General features: G+C 44.2%; 1 protein-coding gene and 1 long non-coding RNA gene across 5 annotated transcripts in view; one reads left to right on the plus strand and one right to left on the minus strand.

Annotated features, from left to right (window-relative positions):
- Window positions 1-916: 916 nt before the first annotated feature.
- Window positions 917-10,252, minus strand: PDP1 (pyruvate dehydrogenase phosphatase catalytic subunit 1). Of its 3 annotated transcripts, none has more exons than XM_070392262.1 (3): window positions 10,171-10,248; window positions 9,359-9,393; window positions 917-5,185 (listed from the first exon to the last, which is right to left on the minus strand). In XM_070392262.1, the coding sequence occupies exons 2-3, from the start codon at window positions 9,387-9,389 to the stop codon at window positions 3,528-3,530; spliced, it is 1,689 nt and encodes a 562-aa protein (XP_070248363.1). In that variant the 5' UTR covers window positions 9,390-9,393; window positions 10,171-10,248; the 3' UTR covers window positions 917-3,527. The 3 variants fall into 3 exon arrangements, with proteins under 3 accessions (XP_070248363.1, XP_070248364.1, XP_070248365.1); XM_070392263.1 differs by lacking the exon at window positions 10,171-10,248 and adding an exon at window positions 9,666-9,685; XM_070392264.1 differs by lacking the exon at window positions 9,359-9,393 and having other exon boundaries at window positions 10,171-10,252.
- Window positions 10,253-10,548: 296 nt separating this feature from the next.
- LOC138993157 (uncharacterized) overlaps window positions 10,549-26,262 on the plus strand; it is a 73,872-nt gene continuing 58,158 nt past the window's right edge. For both annotated transcript variants that reach the window (XR_011468238.1, XR_011468237.1), the window contains exon 1: window positions 10,549-10,622. This is a non-coding gene — a long non-coding RNA (uncharacterized lncRNA). The remainder of the gene's footprint in view (window positions 10,623-26,262) is intronic.

The following is a 26,262-nucleotide window of genomic DNA, read 5'->3' on the forward strand; positions in this document are numbered from 1 at the left end:
TTGATGAATTAACTCAACAAAATTCTCAGTGGGAAAGGGAGAGGTCCTTATCAAAGGACCACTCTCTAACCCTTCCACTCTCTAACTTCTCACCATGAAAAACTTTCATCACTTGTTTGAAGGGCATTAAAAAAAAGAAAGTCCTCCTTTTAAGGTATAGAAGATAAAACTCAACTGTAATTGCATTTGCAAAGTTAAAGCTACACTTCAACCAAACAGTATTCCTGAGAATTGCTAATCTAAAAGATAACTTTAAAAGGGGAGGAAAGGAATAATAATGTCTATCAACAGTGGATAAATTCTATATTCATACTATGAAAGGCTCCTTAATAATAAGAGACTATGCATATACTCAACAAATATAAAAAAATTGAATGTCAGTCACAAAAGAGTACATACATATGATTTTATTTATGTAAATTTATAGAACAAGCAACAATATCTGTGGTGATACAAATCAGAACAATAGTTATGTGGGGAGGGATTAACTAGAGAGGGCATGAGATAATTTTCTGGAGTAATGGAAGTTTTGTATCTTTATTGGGATTGTGGTCACCAAACCTCAAATGATACATCTAAAATCTGTGCATTTTATTGAATGAAAATTATAACTCAGTTTTTAAAAAGTACTGTTTATCTAACTAGATCCTAAAGTATAATGTACGAATCTTACTATTATTAAAAACCAACACAAACAGACAAAAAATGGTTACCAGAGGGGAATGGAGGTGGGATGAGGGCAAACTGGTTAAATGAGGTCAAATATATGGTAACAGAAGGAAATTAGACTTCCGATGGTGAGCACGCAATATAGTGCACAGATGTCAAATGATACTCTTGTACACCTGGAAATTATATAATGTTATTAACCAAGCTTATCCCAATAAATTAAAAACAAAAAAACCAACAGAGGCAATTCAGAAAGCAGATATGAAACTTTAATTCACTGTGGGCATTTCTTTAGCCATTCTCTATATTATATATTTTTCTTATGTCTTCACAAGATACATCTTTTATAAGACAGTTTTTCTACCAAATACTGTGTACCATATCACTATTCCATTTAACTAGTTGAGAGTGTATTATAAATATTATGAGCCATTGATTAAATATACAGAAGTCGATACATGTTAGAAAGTTTAAATAATAAAAAAAAGCTTAAGAAAGGCTAAATACAAGGTAAGGTTATATCTTCTATACTCTACATATAACATCACATGACAACCAATTACAATAAAATCACAACTGTTTTCAGATGATAGTACATTCAGATTTCTAACATCCAAGTATTTTCATTTCAACCATCTGAATTCCACACTGCACTTTTATGCTTTTGGACTGCAGACAAGACTCTTGTGTAATAATATTTATTATGTTGCCTGGCCAGGTGGCTCAGCTGGTTGGAGCGTTGTCCCAAGCACCGAAAGGTTGTGGGCTGGATTCCCAGTCAGGGCACATACCTAGGTTGTGGGTTGGATCCCTGGTTGGGGCACGTACAGGAGGCAACTGATCGATGTTTCTCTCTCCATTCCTCGTTCTCTAAAATCAATAAACATATCCTTGGGTAAGGATTTAAAAAAAAAATTACTATGTTGATCATGACCACAGTAAACTAAATTTATATACACTATACTATATAGAAATGCGACTTTATTTAAAGTATATAATAATATGGGACTCTTCAAGAGAAATTCAAATAGTCGACTGAGAATGGGTTTTAATTGCTACTGCAGTTTACATATATTTCGTTAAAAGAATAAGTCTCTGTCAAAACATTTAGAAATAAATATATAGTACAGCCTTTTCCTCTTCGAAAATGCTGCCTGGAAAAAAAGTTCCAAGCTGATGAAGGAAGGAAAAAAAAACAAAACTACAAACAAAAAACAAGGGGAAAAGACTTCAGAAAACAAACACTACATGGTGTCTGGGCTGCGATCTTCCTGAATCTATTTTTCGACTGGAACAAGTTTTGCAGTCAGATCTACGTTGCTCAAGTGTCCACAGTCCAGGCGGAGTCCTTGAACATCTAGTTCACATTTTACAGAAAGCTGAAAGGACTCCTAAACACCCCTCAACTAATGACACAAGGGAAAGCTGATCATGTTTTGTATTAAAGTCTCTATGAATACCAAACATAGTCATAGCCACTCTTAACGGTGTTGCTAGAATAAGTAAAGAAAATGTATGTACAGCTGTACACAGGTCACCAGGAAACACAGGAACAAACTGCCATTTGCTGTGTATCAAATAAGCTCCAGAAGCTAATTTGCAATGTTTATTTTCATTTACTTTGATACAGCATTAGAAGGGACTGGATTTAAGTACGAGGACTGCTGCAGGTAACACTTGATGCTAAGTGTTCTTCTATTAAGCATCAGGCATGCAAAATAATTACCTTTTAAAATTTCTCATTTATATATCGCAACACTCCTACTTATAAGCTACAGTATGTTTAAAGCATTTAGTAATTTTTAAACCAAGTATTTTAATTGACCTATATCTAAGCAGGGAAAGACAAAAACTTTCCTCCTGTCTCAACTTACTCCCCAAATTGGTATTTAAACTTATTTTATGTCATCCTTAAAATTCCAAGTGATGAAAATCCTTATCACTATGAAATTAGAAGTGTGATTTACCAGCAGCGCTCTATCACCCAGTCACTTACAGCATGCCAAGCCTTTGGGAATTACACGTGTAATGGGCTATACGTGACATGCTGGCTATATGTGACAACAGTTGAACATATTAGTCTCTTCTTTTTTTCCTGCATCTTTTATTTCCAACTAAGTAAAGCTTTTCATTAATACAAACTAAAACAATTATTTTTTTCTTTATTTACCAATATAAGAGTAGATAAAACTAAAAACCTTTGTTGTCTTCAAGTGTGTGGCAAAATAGAATGTTTCAATAACATTAGGTAATTAGGTAGGGAAGTGATTAGTTTGTTTTCCCAGTTCAAAAGCATTCCAAATAATCACAAACACAATTTCAGATTGCTTGGTTCTCGGTCATTTATGGCTTAAAATACTGCATTTGGAAACCACCTCAGGATAAAGGAAGTTTATACGAATGCATAGATTGTGTATCTAGGAAATCATGCAATAAATAAATGTTCTCACGTACACCATATTCTTAGTGACAAAAGGAGCCTGCAGATGTGAACAGTGCGGTTTCTTTTACCAAGAAAATGCGCCCAGCAAGATCCTGGCTTTTGACGTATTCAAGATCCTACTTGCAGGTCATCCTAATTTTCTGACCGATACAAGAAACCAATGTCACAAGAAATCTGCAATAAGAAACTGACTTGTCTCAAGTGCAGGAACTGTGAGGTCTGAGCCAGGCAGCACGACACTCACATTATCCTGCCACCCTACTGCCAAGGCCGTTGGAGTTCTTGACTAGCTAGAGGATCAAATGGGTAAATGCTTAGAATGACCCACTAGAAATGTTTATTACTTTAGTATCTTTTTAAAATCTATTTGTCCTTTACATCTATTTCATTTGAAAATTGCCAGGGTAAGATCTCACTATTCCTGGTTTTGATAGGCCCCCACCACATGAGAATTGAACTGAACTACAATGATTGTAATGTCATCTCTGTACATCCGAGCGAGCTCTTCAGGAAGACTCAGCATTTTGGAGAGACGCTCATGATCCACAGTCCCAAACTCGTTGTTGCCCACCGCATGGCGGATCAGGTGGGTTGCTGCATTCTGATCCTCAAATACCGAGGACATCTTGGCTCTCCTTTCTGTTAGCAGGCCATGCATCTGTCCCAGAGTCACCTTGTAGCCACCAACAGCTATTGGCTGTTGGTGGTGCATGCCAGTTAGGTACTCGCCCACAATCCTAACCACATCCTGCCTATGCATGGTCTCCCACAACCCGTCAGTAGCCAGTATCAGAAACTTATCCTGTGGCCTTAATCGGTGGTAGATTACCTCTGGCTCAGCAGTGAGATAAGGAGGTGTATAATAATTAGGAGGGATGAACTTGGTATATTCATTGTCATTCAACTGGTCTGGGCCAGATTCTATCACTCTCTTTTGAAGGTCAATGCTCCACTTGAATTTTACATCTCCAAAAGCCCTAAAGGGCATCAGCAAGCCAAGTAGCCGATCCTGTTTCACCACACTCTTGGCCTCATTCTTTGGATGTTCCAATTTTAGCCTCTCCAGTTCACTTTCATTCTGAGCATTGTGGTCATTAGAGAGAGTGACTGCTGACCAAGAGCCGTCCTCTTCCTGCACACCCAGCATGGCTCTGCTATCACCAGTATTGGCCACATGAAGGTTGACACCATCTACATGGGCCACACAAGCAGTCGCCCCAGAAAATGCCACTCGAAGCACCAGGTAGTTGAGGAAGGAATTGGGATCACCAACTTGGGCCTCCAAGGAGATGTCATTATCAAGTCTCTTGAAAGCATTAATTAAAGCTTCCTTAACATCAATATCATCTGACTCCCCAGTGTTGAGGTCTATAAGTTCTTGCCAGTAAGTCCTCAAGCTGTTGAAGTACAATTTGGATGCCTCCTTACTGAAGTAATCGTTGGGATGCTTGTGCCATTGGAGAATGGGTAGCAGTGCCCGGCCACTCTCCACTGCATTTTCAATCTCTAGCAAAGTCTCGTGGGGTAACAGAGAGACAGCAATGTAATAAAAGAGTCTTTCACTGACTGCCTGGGAACAAGCACAGCCTGCATGGCCATCAAAAACCCCCAAAAGCATCCCTCGGGTCTGCAAGCAGGTTGCTGCACTTCTCCGATCCTCAATGGGTGCATTTGCAGGTAGCTGATTGCTGTCAAATCCAAGGACAGAACTGACATTTTTGCCATCAAATTCTGGCACTTTGAAACTGTATTCGTTAGCTTTCAGGATGCTGTTGACTTGTGGAGGTGTGAGGTAAAATTTCTGTGGTGTGGAAGCGTATCTCCTTCCTTGGGTGTACTGCCACCAGTTCTCCTTTGACCTGCAAAAGGTAGCATACGCCGGGTGGGGTGTATACCTCAGGTGGCTCTGAGGAATGTAAGAAGATGAGCAGCAGAGGTGTCTGTGGTGGCAGTAACATGCAGTGCCATAGATTCTGCTCAGTTCACAGTTACGAATCAGAGGGAAAAACAGTTGAGTTGGTGCTGGCATGGCATCAGAGAACAGTGGCAGGCTGGAACTTCTGACGGGGATTCCTACAACACAAATTACACAGGTACACACAAAGAAAAAGTTACACTTCAGATTACTTATTCGATCTTTGCTCTGAGACACTGTATTCTATACCTACATCATGAACTATTTCTAAGGGCATATTCTGCTGAGCACAATTCCCAGTCATTTATGGAGCCAGGATTGAACGTCCGGCTTTACTTTTCTCTCTTCATCGTATTTCTTTGTGTAGCACAAACTGTGCACAATGTATAATAGCTTTCGCTGGGGAGAGCTGAGGAGATGAGTGTTATATAACATTATGCAGTGGAAGTCTATCCGGCCAATCACCCTTCTCCCTCTCTACCTTTAAAAGAGGCTTTGGATCTTCCATATTGCTCAGGGACTTACCCATTTATGAACATCCTATTTCTAGAGCTGTGGTTAATTGTCAGCATTTGATTATACGTGGCTATCACCAAAAAAGTGTTAGGATGCATCCCCAACATAAGCGTATTCATACACTATTTTTAAGTTACACATATATACTACTCTATTAATATAATGTTCGTGATAACATATACAAAACATTTACATAGCGAATAAAGAGGAATGCCAATATTCCCTTCCTACACCCCAGTGAGTGGTCTGGCAAACGATGCTTTCTAGACCACTACATCAATTTGGTGAGTTTAGGGATACAGGTCTTCCACCAACTTGCCAAATTAATCCTGTAAAAGCTGGCTCCCCTCTTTGGGCCTCACTTTCCTAAGATGTAATTGAACACATCGGAACAGAGATTATCTAAGGCCTCTTCTAGGAATCTATGTCTTTATAACTGTTTGCTGAAGTGGGGCTTTGAAATCAAATGCAGGTTTCATTCATTCATTAATTTTACTCTGTCCTTCATAAAAAAAAGTTCAAGTATTTTAGTAGCTCCAAAACTGTTAGTAACATAAACAGCCTCAGTTCTAGAATTTAATATACTTGGTAGCACTTTCTTCAGTTTATCAGCCATAAGGGAAAGCTATAGAAATTTTATTTTCATCAATTACGGATCCCAAGTAGAATTCACCACTAGAAAAATATTTTCTCTTATGTTAAAAGACAAAAGTATATATTTGTCTGTGGGAAGCAATAAAGAATAGTAGAATAATACCCAAACAGTCTAAGGTTTAGATTTAAAAAAAGGTACAGAATTATAATCTAAATCATATCACTCAGTATATGACACTGGAAAGATTTTGTTGGACATTTATCTAGAAAATTTAATGAATGTTCACCAGTAACCCAGATAACTTATGCAAGAAAAAAAATCTTTATACTTCCTCGATAATATTTCCCCTAGATTCTTAAGGTATTGCCTCAAAGTATTCATTTGGCCTATAAAGAAATAGGCTTTACAAACACTTTTATAAGGAAATAAATACAGTAAACAAAAAGAAATAAGGAAAATAAAATTAACTGAATCTTTTATCAACTACTCCTTCTGAAAGTTAAACCGATCAAGGAACAAAAAATTTACAGGTATCAGAGTGTTAGCTAGCTATATATTACATTATTTTTGAGTACTTTCTTTTGAAGAGTAATTAGAGAAAAAGTGATAAGTGGGGGAGCAGAGAAAACCAAACACTGAATAGCTGACCTTTGTTTGCTTCTGTAATAAACATGGCATCAGCCAGTCGTACAGAACCCCCTTTGCAAGTGATAGAAAGTACCATTATTTTAATTGCACTATTTTTTTTCTTTATTAAGGTATTACATTTGTGTTCTTATCGTCCCATTGTCCTCCCCTCCCCCCCCCACCCATGCCCTCACCCCCTGGTGTCTGTGTCCATTGGTTAGGCTTATATGCATGCATACAAGTCCTTTGGTTGATCTCTCCCTTAACTGCACTATTGAAGAAGGGGTTTGTTTATAAAATTGAAGGCAAGATTAAGCAATAAAAGGTAATGATTAGAATTTTTAAAATAAGATCAATAATTAAAAAGCATTCTGAAATGCAGTAATAAAAAATAGAAATTCCAGAAGAGGAGCAATCTATCAAGACTAACCACTTAAATAATAGTACGTCAAACTGAATATCTCAGTCATCCAAATTAAGTATACATGATTGAGGCAGGAGATATGCTCAAATGTTGGGCCACATGACACTGGTTTCCAAACATAAACCAAATCTGTTATTTGCACTCAGAAAGCACATAAATTAATTTCATGCTCTGTATAAAGATTTTCTAGTTTTAAAAATGTAAACATGGCTCAGAGGTTGAGCGTCGACCTATGAACCAGGAGATCACGGTTAGATTCCCAGTCAGGGCACAAGCCCGGGTTATGGACTCCCCCTGGGGGGGGGGACATGCAGGAGGCAGCCCATCAATGATTATCTCTCATTATTGATATTGATGTTTCTCTCTCTCCCTTCCTTTCTGAAATCAAAATGTGTATGTGTGTGTGTGTGTGTGTGTGTGTATATATATATATATATATATACACATACACATATATATATACATATATACATATATATACTTAAAGTGTAAACAGATGCCAATCTTAATGAAAAGAAAGTTTCTCCATAACTTTATATGTTTGTATTTGTGCTTACTTTAAAACTTAATCCTACAGAGAAGAAAACAGTATGTTTCTGATGAAATGTAGTTTAAATCAAAGTAGTGTGTGTGTGTTTGGAAAAAGGGGTTTGATAGATATATAACAGGATTTTTATTATACAGGGTGGGGCAAAAGTAGGTCTATAATAGTTTGTATGGGAAATGCAATAATTAGTAAATAAAAATACAAGAATAAACTCTTTCACATATTCACAACTGTAAACCTACTTTTGCTCCCACCCTGTATGTCTAATCAAGGAAATAAGTCCAGGAAACCTGCACTTTCTTTGTTTTGAAAATTTTTATGCTTCTGTAGTTGATTGCAAAATGAATGAAATATTGTGGCACAGGAACTAATGAGTCATACAGGAAATGCTCGGACTAATACAGTACATTCAAACAGCAAGCACTGAAATGTCCAAATAATATACTACATTTTCCCTTCAAATCAAAGGTTCTTGAGATTGAAAACAAAAAAGCAGAGCAAATTTTATCAACTGCATTTTTCACTTATCCAGTTTAGCTTATGAACTAAGATTGCATCTCAATCCCCCAACTCCCAGCATGCCTTCAAAAGACACATTCTTAGTAAATTCATGCAAACCTGCTCTGTGATTAGTTAGTGTCCTGCCATCACCAGTACAAGTGATATAGTCTCTCCATCAGATCAGATACCCTGAGAAGTCAAAGTACTTTCAAATGTTTTCAGAAACCTTAAGTGAGCAAACACTGAGCATCTTTCTAAATACTGTATCAGTTGACTCAACAACAAAAAGCCCACGAAAACAACGTTCGTTGAAGAACTAGCTAAACAAATGAAGTAGAAAGCTCTCGAAAGGCAAAGAACAGCAACACACGATCCAGTGGTCGGGAAACTGGAGCCGTGTCAAATTTTCAAATGATTCCTGACCATGTCTGTACTGAAAAGTTCCTATCCTCGATCCAGACCCAGCCCTGTTGTGTTATATGCAGCATCTTCGTCCTACGTGGATTCTGCCAATGACTAATAAGGAAAGATGCGCTGCAACCCGAAACTGGAAAGAGACCCATCTGACTGATGTGCTCGGAGGAGTCTGTGCCAAAGAAATGATTCCGCTTCATCAATAAACCCACAGAACAAATTAATTAGAAAATGCCGTCACTGCACCGACTCTGGAGCTCTTCGGCTCGGCAAAGCTCTGTTGTCAAAGGAGGGAAAGATGCTAGACCCGTTATTCAATGTGTCAGAACCTCAGTTTACGTAATCCCCCGGCACTGGACACCCTGCATAACGACGACGGCGACTTTTCAGCATTTTCTCAAAATGCCTGGCCATTTCGCAGCTCCCGTTCCTTCTGGTTACACGAATGAAGAAGAAACCCTTCCGGCTTCCTTAGGAAGACGCCAAGCTCCGAGCCAGCACTTGTTTGATGAGTTCCCTTTGTCCCTGCCTGAGACCTGCACTCCCCCGGGCATCAGAGCAACCCCGGTCCCGGGAGCCTGTGTCCCCTTTGCTCTCTCTCACCCCCTTAGCTCCACAGCGGACCCTCCTACAGCCGTCCGTCCACACACAGAACCAGGCACCATCCTGCCAGGCCACCCAGCGCAGGTCTCCCCGCGAATACCTACCAATCCGCCTGGGCCCGGGGCACACACACATTCTCCTGTCATCACAACACGGAGCCGACAACATCCACAACCCGCGCGGGGAGCAGCAGCGGCAGCAGCGGCGGCCCATTGGAAGCAAGGCAGAGATGCTCATTAGAGGAGGCGGCGGCGGGGAGGCGGGAGCGCGGGGGGGGGGGGGGGCCGGGAGCGCGGGGGGCGGGGGAGGGGCGAGGTCTCGATCGGGCCGGGTGAATGGGGCCGGGCTGGGAAGCGGGGGAAGAGGACGGAAGGAGAAAGGGGTGGGGAGGAGGGAACCAGACCAACCAACCTAGCCCGCGGGAAAGGCAGAGCCACGGCCCCAGCCGCTGGGGGCCCAGACGCCAGCCGGGGCGCGCCCCGGGACCGGCCCCTCCATCCAGCCCGGGCGCGGAGCCCACGGGCGCGGCACGCAGTGGCCTCCGCCCGCGGCCCGCCCGGGCCCACCCGGCCACGGCTTCAGCTCAGACCCGGGGCGGCCAGCGGCGGGCTTCTCGTGGAGCCACCGGACCCCTGGGTGTGTAAGGGGGGGGCCCTCAGGCGCAGACGCCGCACCTCCCAGCAGTTCGCCCTTCCGCGGGCCACCCCCACCCCGAGCCCGCGCGCCCCCCGCGCCGCCCCCACGGCCGCGCACACCTGGCGCTCGGGGCCCGTCCCCCACCCCCTCCGCCCGCTCCCGCCGCCCGTCCTCCCACGCTCTCGATCGCCGCGCCCCACGCGCCGGCTCCCCCTTCACCGCTCCGCGCGGGTGGAGGACTCCATCGAGGCGGCGCGGGGCTGGAGCGGGGAATACGAACCGGGCACGGCAGGCAGGAGCCGTTCCTTCCCGATGCGGAGGCGGCGGCCGCGCGGACCGTCCGACGCTCCCTCCACAAAGCCCGGTGCAGCTCCGGGAGCGCGGGTCCTCGCCCACTCCGCGCCCCCGCCCTGCCGGCCGCCACCCGCCGCGCCGCGCCCCGCCCCACCCCGCCCGGCCCGCGCGCTCGGGGGCTCCTCCCGCCTCGTGATTGGCTGCGCCGCGGCGGGAGGAGGAGCGCGGCCGAGTGGGGCGGGGCTGGGGGGGTCGGGGGAGCGGCGCGCGCCCGCCGGCTTGGTGACGTCACGGGGGTCAGACAATCTCTTCCATTTGGCACCGCTGCCCATTGGCTCCGCGGGCCGCCTCACGTGACCGCGCCCAGGGCGGCGCCGCCGGGGGCACCCGCGACCTGCAGGCCTGGGCGACGGGGACCCGGCGGTTGGCGGCGACCAGGTGGGCGGTGGGACCGGGAAGGAGGGAGGACTTGGCGCGGCCCCAGCACCCCGGCGCGCGTGGGGCCCCGGGCGCTGCTGCTCCCCGCCGGGCGCGCTTCCGCGAATCGCTGGCACCTCGGCGGGGGACCGGCCGGGGGTGTGGCCGCCGCGCCGCGCCGCGCCTCGCCGGTGGGCTGAGGCCTGGAGAGATGGATGGATGGACGGCTGGGGGCGGCTCCCTGCCTACCCGGAAACAGCTCCCGTCGTCGCATCCTCTCGGTCGCCTCGCTCATTTGTTACTTTGCAGATTTTAGGAGCGTTAACTCGGATGATGCCTTGTGGACACGTGTCGGGTCCCAGGGAGAGTCCCGGGTGTAAATGAAGGGGGAGGAAGTTGCGGGGCCGGCGTGTGCTCGCGTTTCCTGCAGGCCGAGGGCTTTGGAATGAGTGTCCTGCACGGTTACCAGGGGGAGGGCGGGATCGGGCGCTGCAGGGGGAAGACCCCCCACCCCCACCCCCCCGGACGTGGAGTCCGAGGACTTCATCCAGGTCATTCCTGCCTTGGGAGGCGAGGTGAGGCCTGGGATGGCATTGGCCTCCCGGGGTTCAAGGGAAGACACCTCCAGGGCTCGTGCACTTGCCTCCGTCCACACGCACCCGCTCCTCCGGGGACCGGGGCCGTGGCGGTGGGTTCTGAAAGCCCCTTGGGGGCGGCGGGGAGATCATCGCACTCACCCTGCCTCGTGTTAGCGAGTTAATGGCGACTGACCAGCGGTTCTCAACCTGTGGGTCCCGACCCCTTTGGCAGCCGAAGGACCCTTTCACAGGGGTCGCCTAGAGCAGTGGTCGGCAAACTTATTAGTCAACAGAGCCAAATATCAACAGTACAACGATTGAAATTTCTTTTGAGAGCCAAATTTTTTAAACTTAAACTATATAGGTAGGTACATTGTTATTAACTTCATTAAGGCACTCCTAAGGCTTAGGAAGAGCCTCACTCAAGGGGCCAAAGAGCCGCATGTGGCTCTCCAGCCGCAGTTGGCCGACCACTGGTAGACCACCCTGCATATCAGATATTTACATTATGATTCATAACAGTAGCAACATTACAGTTATGAAGTAGCAACGGAAATAGTTTTATGGTTGGGTCACAACATGAGGAACTGTATTTAAAGGGCCAGAGGGTTGAGAACCACTGAGCCTTCCTCTGTTTGGTAGCCAGTAAAGCTTGCAAAGTGATGTGCGCTGGATATAAGCTGCCATATTAACAGTATCATGGAGTTTTATTTATTTTAAATGTTATTGTGTGTGGTTTTTTTCCGAGAGAGAAGGGAGAAGGAGAGAGAGAGAAACATAGGTGAGAGCGAAGCATGAAACTTCAACATCCATCGGCTGCCTCCTGCACGCCCCCTGCCGGGCGATCTAACAAGTGGAGCCTGGAGTGTCTTCCCTTGAACCTCGGTGGCTGAGCCCGGATCATGGCACATGGATCCGGGCTCAGCCACCGAGCCACAGCCGCCAGGCTGGAGTTTTATTTTTGTGAATCTTGCATTATCTGATTTTTATGTAATAAAGGAAGAACTTTATATACAGAGAACAGTGCCAGAAACTGGTTCTTCATAACCCCCAGGTCTTTCCAGCTGCCTCCTCTTTTCTCTAAATAAATAAGGGCAAAGCCATTTTGCCAGTCCCCAGGGTGCCACGGAACTCTGTGGCTCCTCTACGTGGCTTTCATCCTGGTTTACACGGGTCCATCTGCCTGCCTCACTTCGCCCCTCCTTTCTGCTTCTTAAATGAGCTCCCCGTTGTCTTTTATCCTATTTATTTGATTTGTACCAGGTTTTCTCTTGTCTCACAGAGGCATGTTGGGTGGTGTAGCATATTGTCAGAGCATAGATGAAGTCAGACTGCCATGGTTCCAATCCCAGCTTTGGTCTTTGGCAACATCTTTCTAGTTCAGTTCTCTCATATGGAAGATAGGAATAAAAAAGTAATATAAGTAAAAATAGTCAAAATATTGAGTTAATATAAAGCTTAGTGTATCATGCTAAGAAAGTTCAAAGCAGGTAGTAGTAAGGGCTATGTAAGTAGGGCTATTATTAGTATTATAGACATGTGTCCAGGTCAGTACATCTGTTAGATTAAGGACTCCTAGAGGTTCGGAGACCCAGACTCCCAAGTGCAATATGGCCACCCAATAGGCTTGCTTTAAGAGTTACATTATGTATTAGTAGACAATAATACAATTAGATTATGAATTAGTAGGCATTAATAATAAAGTTAGATTATGTATTAGTAGACATGTCACTGCTTCTTAGCCCCTACTCTGAAGACATGGAGACCAGTTAACTGAAGTTAAGAATTCATCTTTATTTTAAAAGTTTCTGCCTGAGACTCAGAAATGAGTTTTATAGTAGGTGTGTCTGTTTTCTATAACCTTTTCCCTAACGATTGTGGAAATAGAGTAATGAGACTCCAGAATGTCATCCCTCATTATTGTCAGATTGGTTCCAGAAACCCCCTCCCCACTAATACCAAGACCCACGGTTGCTCAGGTCCCTTATGTAAAATGGCATAGAATGATGTATACAGTCGGCCCCCTGCACCCACAGACTCCCAACCGCAGGTGGAAAACACTGTTTTCAGTCAGTGGTTGGCCGTGAATATGAAACGCGTGGCTATGGAGGGCCCGCTGTGTATCCACATCAGTGATCTCTTCAGAGTTGTCAGCTTGGTAGCACATACCTTATTTGACACCAACATTGCCTTTATTCCGAGCACTTTTAAAATTACCTTTCAAATTGTTTCTGGATCTGCCCAGGAAACGCCAACTTGTTTTACTATAACCAGCTCCTTGGTTTTTACACCAAAATAGTATTGATTCCCTCAGCTTATGAGTCTTAGTTCCGAATGACCTAGCTGTTGCTTAAAAATGACACCCACTTGCAAATAATTGGTATTTGCCACCGCTAAATATAGTTAAAAGAACTTGTCATGTGTATTGAAGGCAAGGCCAAGATATTTCTAGAATCAGAAGAAAGGTTCACCAAGGTAATAGCTTTGAAATACTCGTTTAGAGGTATAAGTTTTGTTCTTTAGCTGCAGAGTGGTATGATTTTGTAATCTGTATATTATAAAAAAGTCCCAGTCCTTCTGCAGAGGCAGTAACTGCTTGTACCACTGGGGGGTGGGGATGTGATTCTTAGGCGTCTCGACCTGGTCTCTCCTTTCTGGCCTGGCTTTCTTCCTGTCTCTGGATGGAGCTCTGTTTGGCCACCCAGTAGGCTTGCTTTAAAAATGCTGTTTGTCATCATCACACGGCCATCTGGCCAGGGCTGTGGCAGGTCCTTGGGTTTGGTGCTCTGACCCCAGACTGTTTTAGCCACTGGAACACCTGTTGACACTTCAACATTGGAAGGTGCAGGAAAGTAGCCCTGAAACAACCCAGGAGTTTTGTAGAGAAGGGCAGGCAGGGGGAGGGGAAGGGGCTTTAAAAATAGCACGGTCCAAAGAAAGCACTGTGTGCTAGTAAAAGTACCTGTTTTGTCTGCACACATGCTTTCTGTGGTGACAAAAATGCAAAGACAGTTCCCGAATGACCCTTAACAGTTATTTTCCTGCCCTAGAGTAAACCTGGAAATGGGCAAGTGCTCAACCAGTTTGGCCCGGTGTTCTTGTGGGGGAGCGATGACACCCTGGGGGTGTTGGAGGTTAGCTGCGACAGCCTGGAGTGGCCCAGCAGAATCTCAGTGGCACCGGCCAGGAGGCTTAAAGAGACCCGCATGAGGGTTTGAGGTGCTGTCGGTCTGCTGGTTAGTGACTTACTGTGGCCTTTGCCGAAATCAGCAAGGGAAGAGAGGCTGGCCTACCACACTCCTCTTTAGTGCCCACTGCCCTCCAGGTCTTGGATAGGAAATCAGCACGTAATTATGAAGCACATAAGCGATAGGTACCTGTTTTATTACCGTCCCTGTGTTGTGAGTTGCTTATTTGAAACTAAGTTATTTAGAGCTATGCACTGAGAATGGCAAATCATCTGTAAGAAAGAAACAGCAGGTATTCTGGCTCACCTCTTGTGGGCCAGAGGCTGTGATAAGTGCTTTCACGGTTATCTTATTTCATATTTTAAAAGTAATCTGTTCTCATCAGAATGCGTAAGACAACAGTATGTTAAGGACTGCAGCAGGTCTCTGGGCCTTGTTACTGGAAAGGGGACCTGGACCGGAGCGGGTCTGCCTAGGGTAGTGTGTGGGTTCTTGACTTTGTGCAGGAAAAATTTCACAACACGAGTCCAGGAGAATTGTAGAGCAGCGGTCGCCAACCGGTGGTCCGTGAGGTCCGAAAGGTTGGCGACCGCTGCTTTAGAGGACGTTTGTTAAAGCTGGGAGCAGTGAAACAAGCAAGGGCTGGGGAAGTGAGCCTGGGCTGGGCTGCTTGGCTCACTAAGAAGTCAGAGAAAAGGGGGCCTTGGGGCCAGGCTCAGGGCGGGTTGCCTGGGATGAACTGCCATTGCCCGTTGCTGTCCTGGCTGCCAGCCTTGCACAGGTGTGCTCCTGGGAGGGAGAGCGCTGGCTGGGACCTTTGTTTTGAGGGGTTTTAAAGGCTGGACAAAGAGGTCTTAGGGGAGGATCTCAATAGAATATTCATCAGCTTTATGCTGATGGACCAAAATGAGGTTTATTCTCTTAACTTCATCTGTCCTTGGGTGTGGTTGGCAAATGGCGCTAGTTGGATTTCTGTATCTGTCTTCCTGAGTAGGGAGATTTAAGCTATTCACCCTCTGGTTGGGGAGAAGTGCAAACCATTTACTCTGAAGTGTCCCTGGGTAGGGAAGATAGGATTCTGCTATTTGCTAGACGGCTGCAAACTGCTTGGCGGTTAAGTCTCTGTCTCAGTTTCCCCGTTCCACTTGTCCTGGCTTACTAGCCTATCTCAACCTGAGAAGGGCACATCTTTCCAGAATCCCTGTTAGCGGGGGTTCCTGAATACTAAAGATGACATGATGGTGGGGGCAGGTGAGGGTGGCAGTGGTGGTGTTGTCTAGCCATAGAGCAGTCTGGCAAGATTAATTTTCCTTTCAGTGTAGCTCTGTAGATTCCCCAGAATGCAGAGGGTAAAGGTGCAAGAAGGACTTCAGAGGAACTGAGCTGTTGGGGTGGGTCTAGAGCACTTTTAACAGTAAAGTGCCAGGTCACGGGCGCCTCTAAATCAGGTTATGCCATCCTGCAGTCTTCAGCAAGAACCCCTAAGCTCTGATTCAAAAATAGCTGCTGCTTTGAACACGCCTTAAAAACCAAAATGCTTTGCTCACCTGCACACTTTAACTACTAGAGCATAGGTTTCTCAAGAGCAGGGACCTTGTTTCTTATGCACTGATAGAAGCCCATGAACTGGTATAGGGGAACTCACTTCAGATGCAATATGGTCCCGCAGCAAAGGCCTCTGGGAAATGTTGGACTCTGTTTCATTCTCTGTAGCCTCATGCGTAGTTTACTACCCAGAAAACCAGAATGCCACCCAAAAATCAGCGTCATGCTCCCAGGAAGGAGGTTAGTGAATGTATAGAGGGTGATGAAAGCCTGGCGTTATCTGTTAACTTAGGAATGCATTGTTTTTTCTGGTGGTCTACGTGACTCCCCTCCATACGGTGGTACTATTAACCCCCTGTAAAAAGGGGTCCTTTCCTGGGAGGGGTGTGGGCTTTTTCTGTCCGGCCACCACTGCGAGCAGCTGCTTTTGCCTGTGTATGTAAGTTTCTCCTATGAGAGCGCTTATGAATTTGAATAAGGCTGCGGATCTGTCCTGCAGAATTGATCCTGAATTTAGACTTTTGGGGCTTTCCCCCAACACCTGGCACATAATGAAAACTAACAGTGAGAGCTTACTCTATACCACCCCTGTTCTAAATGCATTGCCATAGTATCCTATATAATAAAAGCCCAGCAACTGAACGGCAGAACGACCGGTTGACCAGTCGCTATGACGCGCACTGACCACCAGGGGGCAGACGTTCAACGCAGGAGTTGCCCTTTGGTGGTCAGTGCACTACCACAGTGGGAGTGCCGATCGGCTGACTGGGATGAACGGCTGCTCCCACTGCGAACTGGGCCAACAGGCAGGAACCCAGGCTGCAATCATCGCCTCCTCGCCCTGGGCTCCTCTTCCTCCGGATGCTTGCAGGCCGCTGCTGCCAGGCTCACAGAGCTGACCCCAGAGGCTGGGAGGCGGGTTTGTGGCCACCGCTGGACTGAGGCCTACTCGGCCGCCTCTCAGTGCTATTGTCCCTGGGCCTGGCCCTGACCGGGTCCCTGGAGAAGCGAGTGCTCCGGCTCCACGGAAGATGCCGGACCAGGGAGCAGCTGCTCAGAGGGTGGGTCCACAGCCGCTCAGCTCACCAGGATGAGCGATGCTCCCACAACAAGCCGATCCCTGCAGGCCACGCCCCCACCAGTGTACGATTCCCGTGTACCAGACCTCTAGTATCCTCATAATGCTCCTGAAATAGGTGTTATTCTTCTATCCATTTCACAGGAGAGGAAACTGAGTCTTCATTAGGGTAATTTGCCTCAGGGTCACATAAGTAGGAAGTAGAAGAATCAGTTATCCCAGCACCCTAAGGTACTATGCTATAGGCACTGCTGTCTCCACCTGTCATACATTAGGTGCCCAAGAATGAATGAACAAACTTATTTCAGATGAAAAAAGGGGCAGGTTGCAACAAGTGAATGCTTTGGAATAAAGAACTAAAGAAAGAAAGTTTCACGTTTTCATCATGGATTTGAAACTATACCTTTATAAATACAGAATTTCTACCTATGTTTGTTGTGTCTGTGACCAGCAATAAATTTTGCACATCTCAGTGTGTCGCCATTGAATGACTACTCTTATCAGAGCGCTGCATGGTTTGGTTGGTTATGTTTTTTCAGGAAAACCAATTGTGGCTGCAACAGGTTATTTTCCTTCAAAGCCAATAATTATGAGTACCTGTAAGTGAATACCTAATGTAGTCAAGTTATATCTAGTAATAAACTCTAGTTAATTATATGTGAAATAATTTAATCGGTTTAAAGCTAAGAGTTATATTCAGTTTAAAATGTCTTATTTTTAAGCAGTATCAGTAGGAGAGAGAAAAGTTCAAGGAGAGAGAAGACAGGGAGATAAAAGGAATTTAATAGCTATTTATGTATCCAGTTACTGCTAGGAACAGTGGGAACTAGAAGTCTAATCAGAATATTTAGAATATTACTCAGGCACAATTTCTGGGTTGTGATTTTATCCCTTCTTAAGGCATGGTTTTGTGAAATGAGTATAAATTGGAATCAGAGAGACCTGAGTTCAGGCAATCTTTCCAGAATTACCCAATAGCTTCAATTTTTAACAGTTGTAAGGATTAATGGTAATTAAGTGAAAATGCCAAATGATGGCTGGCAAATAGTACCAAGCCTTAGCACTTAAATGAGTCTCCTATGGCTGCTGTAACAATAGCACAAATTTAGTGGCTTCAAACAGCATGCATACCTTATCATTCCGGAGGTCAGCAGTCTGGCATGGTCTCAGTGGGCTGGGTTCTGGCTGTTGGCAGAGGTTTGATCCTCCCATTAGGATCCATGCACGAGGCAACCAATCGATGTGTCTCTCTTACATTGATGTTTCCCCCTGTTTCCTCCTTCCCTCCCTTCCACTCTCTCTAAAAATCAATGGAAAAAAATATCTTCCAGTGAGGATTAACAACAACAAAAGAGGCTCAAAGCTTTGTGTATGGGTGACCATGAGAATGTCCACCAACGTTGGTTCTTATTGAGATGGAAGGAATATAGGAAAATAATTGGAATATCCAGGATTTTCCAAAACTGTTTCCATTCCATTTGTGGCTGAAATTTGGTTGTTTTTCGTATTTATGATGATGAAAAGTCAAGAGTAGCCTGTGAAGGGCAAGTTTTTAGAGGCGAGCTGTAGCACTAGTAAAACTTGCCCTGAATGGGCGTAGTAACAGCAGGCCCTGTTGTGAGAGCCTGTTTCAGGCCTGCGTGATGGGAGACAGTCTATGTATCTCTGTATGTGAAGGCCTCAACGTGTACTCCACGTGTGTCTGTTTTAGGGCAGTGCCCGAGGAAATTCTCATCCATGTTAGTCCTAAGGATAATGCTATGTCTTTTAAGTAGTTGGATTTTCTTTTTTTAAATGTTGGACTCTGAACTGAATAAATACCTGACTCTGTCTGTGTGGGGGTCGGGCGGGAAGAAATTGGAGGATTTAGTAGAAGTTTCAGAGCCAGAATTGTGACCCAGTTATAAGATTGTGTAATATATATTATTGTTTAGCCTTTTTCCCATTTCTTTTTTATATTCCCCACCCTTGTTTTTCTATCCTCTTTTAATGTGTGCAGCCCTGTGTTTAATACATCCCTGAAAGTAGTCATAAATTCATTCTGGAACAAAGGAGAATAGTGTAAGTACATTAGTCCCTCCTTTATAGCGGAGGAGGCAGAGGCTCAGTGTCTCAACTTAGCCAGCAGCGCAGTGGGTGTGTTAGTTGTCTATTGCTGGGTAACAAATCGCCCCCCAAATTAGCAATGTAAAACAGCAAACATTTACATTCTCACTCAGTTTCTGAGGCTCGAACCTGGGAGCAGCGTGGCAGACCTTGTCCTGCGAGCCTCTCTGTAGGGCTTCTCACAGACAGGAGCTGGTTTCCTCAAAGCCAGGTGACAGAGGGAGACAGTGAGGCAGGAGCTGCAATGCCTTTTATACCTTCTTCTCAGAAGTGACAACAGCCACTTCTGTATTATTCTGTTGGTCACACAAACCAACACGGAAATTTGGGAGGGAATTCCACCAGGGTATGAATTCCAGGGGTAGGGGTCGTTGGGGAGCATCTTGGAGGCTGCCAACCACGGTGAGTAAATAATGTAGATGAGCCAGAGTGTCAGGCAGTGGACTGAAGGGTCCCTGGTTCAATTCCTGTCAAGGGCACGTACCTTGGTTGCAGGCTTGATCCCCTGCCCTGGTTGGGGCGCGTGCAGGAAGCAACCAATCGATGTGTCTCTTCTCATATTGATGTTTCTCTCTGTGTGTCTCCCCCTCCCTTTCATGCTCTCTCAAAATCAATGGAAAAATATCCTCGGGTGAGGATTAACAAAAATAATAATAATTTTAAAAAATAATATAGATGAGGCTGCATGATGATGCAGTTATAAAACATGCTCAAATTTTGCCCCCAGACTGTTTCTATTTCTCTCATCTTGAAGACTAGGAAAATGAACACCAGCAAGCAGTGTTGCTCTGGGTTTCCAGTTTCTTCCTCGATTCTGCCTTTTTTTTAAAAAAAATAAATAAATAAAAATACGTTTTTATTGATTTTTAGAGATAGAGGAAGGGAGAGAGATAGAAACATTGATGAGAGAGAAACATCGATTGGCTACTTCCTGCAGGCCCCATACTGGGGATCAAGCCTGAAACTTGGGCATGTGCCCTGGTCAGGAATTGAATCAGTGACCTCATGATGCATGGGACAATGCTCAGTCCACTGAGCCATACCGGCCAGGCTGATCCTGCTTTATAATTGCCAATGCTGTCACAATTTCATCCGCAAAGCTTTGTCTAGCTTCATAACTCTAATCACTACTAAAGGTAAATAAAATTTTATCCTTAAGATAAAATATTATCATTGGATTATTTAATTTAACTTTTGGATACCACCAAGGAGTTAAAATAATAACTAACATAACACTATATATGCTTATATTCTCTGAATTTGGTAGTGCAGTGCAAGAAATGATTATAATTTTAATTCCTTTCACTTTTTATGTTCTTTGCTTCATGGGAGATGTATGCTTAGAAAGGATAAAAGTTTTTGTAATTCTGCCCTGCATAACGATTTCATTCCTCATTTGTCAATGTAATGAGAAAAATCCATAAAGATATTTTTATGGGACATATTTTTACTGCATTGCCGAACTGTAGCCAAATTTTGTCAGGGAAATAAATTGGGACATGTTGTTTTCCTGGATTCAGGGAACTGCTGGCTCAGTTTTCAAACTTCAAATCACAGATCCATGACTCACCAATAAACCTCCTGGATAAATGAACACAGAGAATCTCATTTGCCACTGGCTATTACCCTACCTTTTGATGATTCTCATTTTCATTTAAAATATTCATAAATCAACGTCACTATCAATGTTTAAACACAACCCGGCTGAAAAATAACTTCTTAGCTGAGATTGTTTTCCAGAACAATGGTGTTGACTAATTCTTCCAACTTAAGTTTAAATTTGCAAGTCATTGCTGTGTGCCAGTGGTATTAGAATGTTTTTATAACTTTATTTACATCTCTGGGGTCTCCCTTCAGGGTTTAATGCAGTGATGGCGAACCTATGACACCTCTGACACGCGAACTCATTTTTTGGGTTGATTTTTCTTTGTTAAATGGCATTTAAATATATAAAATAAATATCAAAAATATCTTTGTTTTACTATGGTTGCAAATATCAAAAAATTTCTATATGTGACACGGCACCAGAGTTAAGTTAGGGTTTTTCAAAATGCTGACATGCCGAGCTCAAAAGGTTCGCCATCACTGGTTTAATGTGTTATGCCAGTTTGCAAATAAGATTATCAATTTTGTCTAGAGAAAGAACTTTCTCTTTTCATTTGACTTCCTTATGTACAAATGAATAAATACATTATATATATATATATATATATATATATATATATTTTATTTTATTTTTTTTTTACAGAGAGGAAGGGAGAGGGATAGAGAGTTAGAAACATCGATGAGAGAAACAGAAACATCGATCAGCTGTCTCCTGCAAACCCCCTACTGGGGATGTGCCCACAACCAAGGTACATGCCCTTGACCAGAATCAAACCTGGAACCCTTCAGTCCACAGGCCGATGCTCTAGCCACTGAGCCAAACCAGTTAGGGCTGAATAAATACTCTTAGAATGCTTACTGTGTTCTAGGCTTTATGCTACATTCTGTCAGTGGGTAAAAGGGTAAGACCATCTTTGTGCCTTTAAGAACTGTGGTCTAGCTGCTAGGTAAACATTAACAGGAATCATAATGAAGCCATGTGATATAACAGAAATATTCACAAAATGCTTGAAGAGAAAGGAGAAGGAATTTAGTTTTTCCTGGTGGTGGACAGTGGAGAGATATTCTCGTGGTGTTTTTTCTTTTTCTGTGAATAAACTGAATTCCATAAGCTACCTTTATAATTTAAAGCAATTCTCTGGCCTGAAATTAAGTACTTATTAGTGAGCAAGTGCACGGATTTGTGCACATTAAAAGGAAATTAATTAGAAGGTGGCCGGTGGGGCAGGACTGGGCGAGATGGGCCGGACACGCCCTGGAGCCAACCTCCCAAGGTCCCTCCCCAGCATCTGAGGAGTGAGTGCGGTCCCTCCGGCAGGTGGGGTCCCTCAGCCTGGCCTGCGGGGATCGGGCTGAAACTGGCTGTGCAACATCCCCCGAGGGGTCCTGGAGTGCAAGACGGCTCTCTGCAAAGTTGCTGTCGTACAGGGTGTGTTACGCAAAACACAAGTGTGCAGTAAACCAGATTCAGGGACAACAGTGCCCCAGCAACAACATATTTCATGGCCAAAGGTGGAATCATGTGGCCCCGCGAGGAATCGGGCTTCCTCTCTGGTTTCGGGGTACGTCACTCGAGAACTGCCGCTGCCAAGTCACTGCAGCTTGGCAGCTCCTGCATTGAATGTCTGCCCCCTGGTGGTCAATGTGCATCATAGCGACCTGTCAGACAGTCGGACACTTCACGTATTAGCCGTTTATATATATAGATGTGTCTTTTTCTGTTACACTGTCCTTTACTTTATAGTCATAATGACAATATGTATTAGTATTTGTTTATTTGCAAAATAAAACTTGTCAACCTCAGAGTGGTCTGCATTTTCTTGTATTCATTCATTTATGGATCCTTAAAATCTAAAAGGTTAGGAGCCCTTGTTCTAGATCAGCAATTTTCAACCGGGGTGCTACAAGCATTTTTAAAACATGTAGTACCTGACTATTTAGTCAGGGGCACTGACCTGTTTCCCCTTAGATTGTCAAATAAAAAATGGCAATAGCCAACACAACAATAGCCGTCCAGTGTGAATGAATCAAAATTATGCCTATTTGGGGGGGTGGGGCAGATCTGCAAAAAATACAATCTCTGGTATGCCGCAGAATTTTAGTAATTTATGTGTGCCGTGAGATGACAAAGGTTGGACATCATTGTTATAGTTACATTTGAGCTGGGGTTGGGAGAGAAATACTCCTGTGTAAAGGAGTTCCTGCTGTTTGCCTGCAGTTTAACCATATAGACTTTAAAGGAAATTGCAACCAGTTTGGAATATCTTCCTCATATGTGTTTGGGGGAGTGTGGACTTGGGAAGGTGGATTTTAGAGAGAAAACCGGTGCCCTCAGTGGTACAGAATTTGAACTGGAGCTTCGGGAAGCTGCTGCTGCTGCCAACATGAATACTGGTTTTAGAAGGAATTCCCCCATAAAATCTTACAAAGTTTAGATGTAATTAGGCTTGATGAATATAAACCTACTTCTTTCTAAGAGTTAGGTTAAAACATAAGAACCTTTGTATGCATGGGCCCTTTCCCCCCGCTAATTTTTGGCAAGGGGATGGAAGGAACACAGCCTTCATGTCTGTGAGTCTGAGTAGGGCAGCGAGAAGAAAATCTTTAAGGTGGCCAGGCTGAAAGCTGGCTGGGCCCAGTGTCTGGGCTTCATTTCACTGACATTAGCAAAGCTTTTTATCTATTTGCAAAGGGATGTCCCTCAAGAATTGAGCTATTTCCAAAAATTGAGGGATGTGTCACCTTTGAAGAGGGCATCAAGGAGAATGACAGAGGTGATAAAGGAACTGAATAATACAAGCAGATGTTTAACGGGAGCATAGGGATTCCTCTATCTGAACCCTGGGCAGTGACCTTACCGTTTATCTGTCCTGAGTGTTTCCTAACATAAGTATTTTAAGAAATGATCAAAGATTTCCTTGAAAACTTGCCAGACAACACTTGTAAACAACAGGTTCTCAATCTGCAGCTCTCCCTACGTCTAGGAAAGCAAGAGGGCTCTGAGGTCAGCTGTGCTCCCTTCAAATCCTTGCTTGACACCTTGCTGTCGGGTCCACCCTTGCTCATCCCCAGTTTTCTCCTCTTTGCAATGGGAGTAATAGCCCTTATTCTGTAGGGCTGTTGTAAACAAAGCAATACGTATGCAATAAGCACAACCCACTACTATTCTTATATCTTAATTTTTATTATTGCTGTTTCCGTCTGGGAGGAGAGCCTCTCTCCGGCCCCTTCGCTCCTTCTGTCCTGTGCGCTGTCTACCATCTCTGAGTCTGGAGAGTGCTGATTCGAAGAGAAAATGCGCACCAGTTGATTCTTTCAGCTCCGGTGACACTAAAGCATCTGTACACGAACAAAAACAAATACTCTAGCATTTATGGGCAGATCACTTACTTTGGTTAACTGTCACATATTTAAGCAAGTTAATAAAACTATCTCTGGGCAAAAATCATGTAGAGAAAAGTGTTAAGTGTTTAAGCAAATTACATATTCTATTTACAATCCACAGACTTTCTTCTCCCCATGACTTTTAGCAACTCAGCAATGGAACTACTGGAAGGAGTTAACACTAGTATTGATGGGACAGTGGAATACTACACATCCTTTCTGCTTCCTGCTTTGCAAAAAAAAAAAAAACAGATACAAGACCTCGACACGTGATCTCGAGGGGTAGGATCATGACATGATCGGGCACACAGGTGTGCCTTGATGCCTGTCTGTCCTGAAATGACTCGCTAAGTTGTTGGAGATTGAGATAGAGGAGCTATGAAGGCCCCTTTATTCACACAGTCCAGAGCAGCACATTTTGTAATTAAATTAAAAGGGGGTCGAGAGGTCACAAGGTTGTATCTCTCTTCTTTAGAAATGTTGAAATGACCTAACCGTGAGGAACACTATTTTGAGTCATTAATCCAGTCAACCATTAATTTTTTTAAAATATATTTCTTTATTGATTTCAGAGAGGAAGGGAGAAGGAGAGAGAGAGAAACATCAATGATGAGAGAGAATCGTTGACTGGCTGCCTCCTGCACACCCCACACTGGGGATGGAGCCCGCAACCCAGGCATGTGCCCTTGGCCGGAATCGAACCTGGGACCCTTCAGTCCGCAGGCTGATGCTCTATCCACTGAGCCAAGCCGGCTAGGGCAACCAATAATTTTTTGGCACTCTGGGTGTCAGACGTTATTCTGAATACGGAAGATCAAACAGGACCAAGTCCCTGTTCTCGTGGAATTTATAAACTAGTGGGGAAAACAATACAGAAGACAGCCACAGGCATTCATAGTTGAGCCATAGCAACATCCTCAGGGTGGGCTTAGTGGCTTGTGCCCCTTTACCACCGTGCTTGATATTCAGAGACTTGGGTCTGTGTTTTCACATCGTTATACTAATTAGAAGCAGTAACTTCCAGTTGAGAGGTCTTTGACCTCTCAGAGACGATTGACATGGCTTTGGAGATCTATTTTTGTCTTGCTTTCTCAAGTTTATGTCCTTCGTGGTAGCCAACAAGGAATATGGCACCCTGACACGGTGCAATAGTACAAGCTCTGTTATCCACGATACTCGAGCTATCTGTGATACTGACATGCTGAGAAGCAAACCTTTGATTTAGCTAATGTAATGCGCTTTAAGCGTTGGCCTTACCTACCTAGGGTTTTACTCTTTGGTATATTTAGCTTGTTTTGGTATGGCTTCTTATGTTTCAATGTAAATTTTAATGAGCCAGAAAATCTTGGCTGAGGCCAAAACCTGGGTAACGTTTGTGTGCTGGGAAAGTCATGAGAACGACCTTCAGATTTCTTCTGTAGGCTGGTGGCTTGTAAAGGAGGAGGGTTAGCTTGAAGCTTAACACACACACCCTCCCCCGCACCCTTAAAAAAACAAGCAGTACGTTAAGCAGGGCACATGAGGTGTTGCATTTCAGCTACCGGTGCGATATCTAATACCAAGTCAACATTTGTGTTTAACTCCGGATGTGCTGTATTAAGCAGTTAAGAACACATTTTCTCGCAAATATCCCATAAAGAGTATTCATTCATTACAACCAGAAAAATAATATCTTTACAGTGGAGATATCTGCAGATAGCACCATCACCAATGATGGTGATTTCCTGTTCTTATACTAGTTAAAGTGGTAACTTCCAATTGTGTTGATTTCATGACATTATCAATGATATTGATTCGTGACTGACATGTCCTCTCTGATGAGATGCAATGGGAAGTACACAGCATCGCCTCAGTCATATTCTTACCAAAGAATGTCTCACCGGAATCGAGTCATTCGGAAAACAGCAGAGGAACCCAGACGGTGAGACATTCTGTCAGGCAGTTGGCTTGGACTCTTCAAAAATATTCATGCTGTGAAAGACAAAAAAAAAAAAAAAAGATGTGTGAATTATGGAGATGGGCAGCTGAATGACGAGAGTGCTAAATCCAAAAATGAAGAATAGGAGAGGAGCAAGGAAGAAAGTCTCTATAAAGGATATTTGGGTGGAAATTGGAATATAATCTTTTTATTAGATAATCTTTTTGTGTTGGTATTAAGTTCCTTGAATCTGGTGGTT

Source organism: Myotis yumanensis, unplaced genomic scaffold, assembly GCF_028538775.1.
Source record: "Myotis yumanensis isolate MYYU_CA2020_CCGP unplaced genomic scaffold, mMyoYum1.0.hap1 SCAF_15, whole genome shotgun sequence".
NCBI classification, from domain to species: Eukaryota; Metazoa; Chordata; class Mammalia; order Chiroptera; family Vespertilionidae; genus Myotis; species Myotis yumanensis.

Coding starts and splice junctions, on each gene's coding strand:
- PDP1 (XM_070392262.1), bottom strand. CDS start 9,389: ATGTGTGTGTGCCCCGGGCCCAGGCGGATTG. Junction 5,186..9,358: donor CCCCGGGCCCAGGCGGATTG/GTAGGTATTCGC, acceptor TTTGTGTTGTAG/GAATCCCCGTCAGAAGTTCC.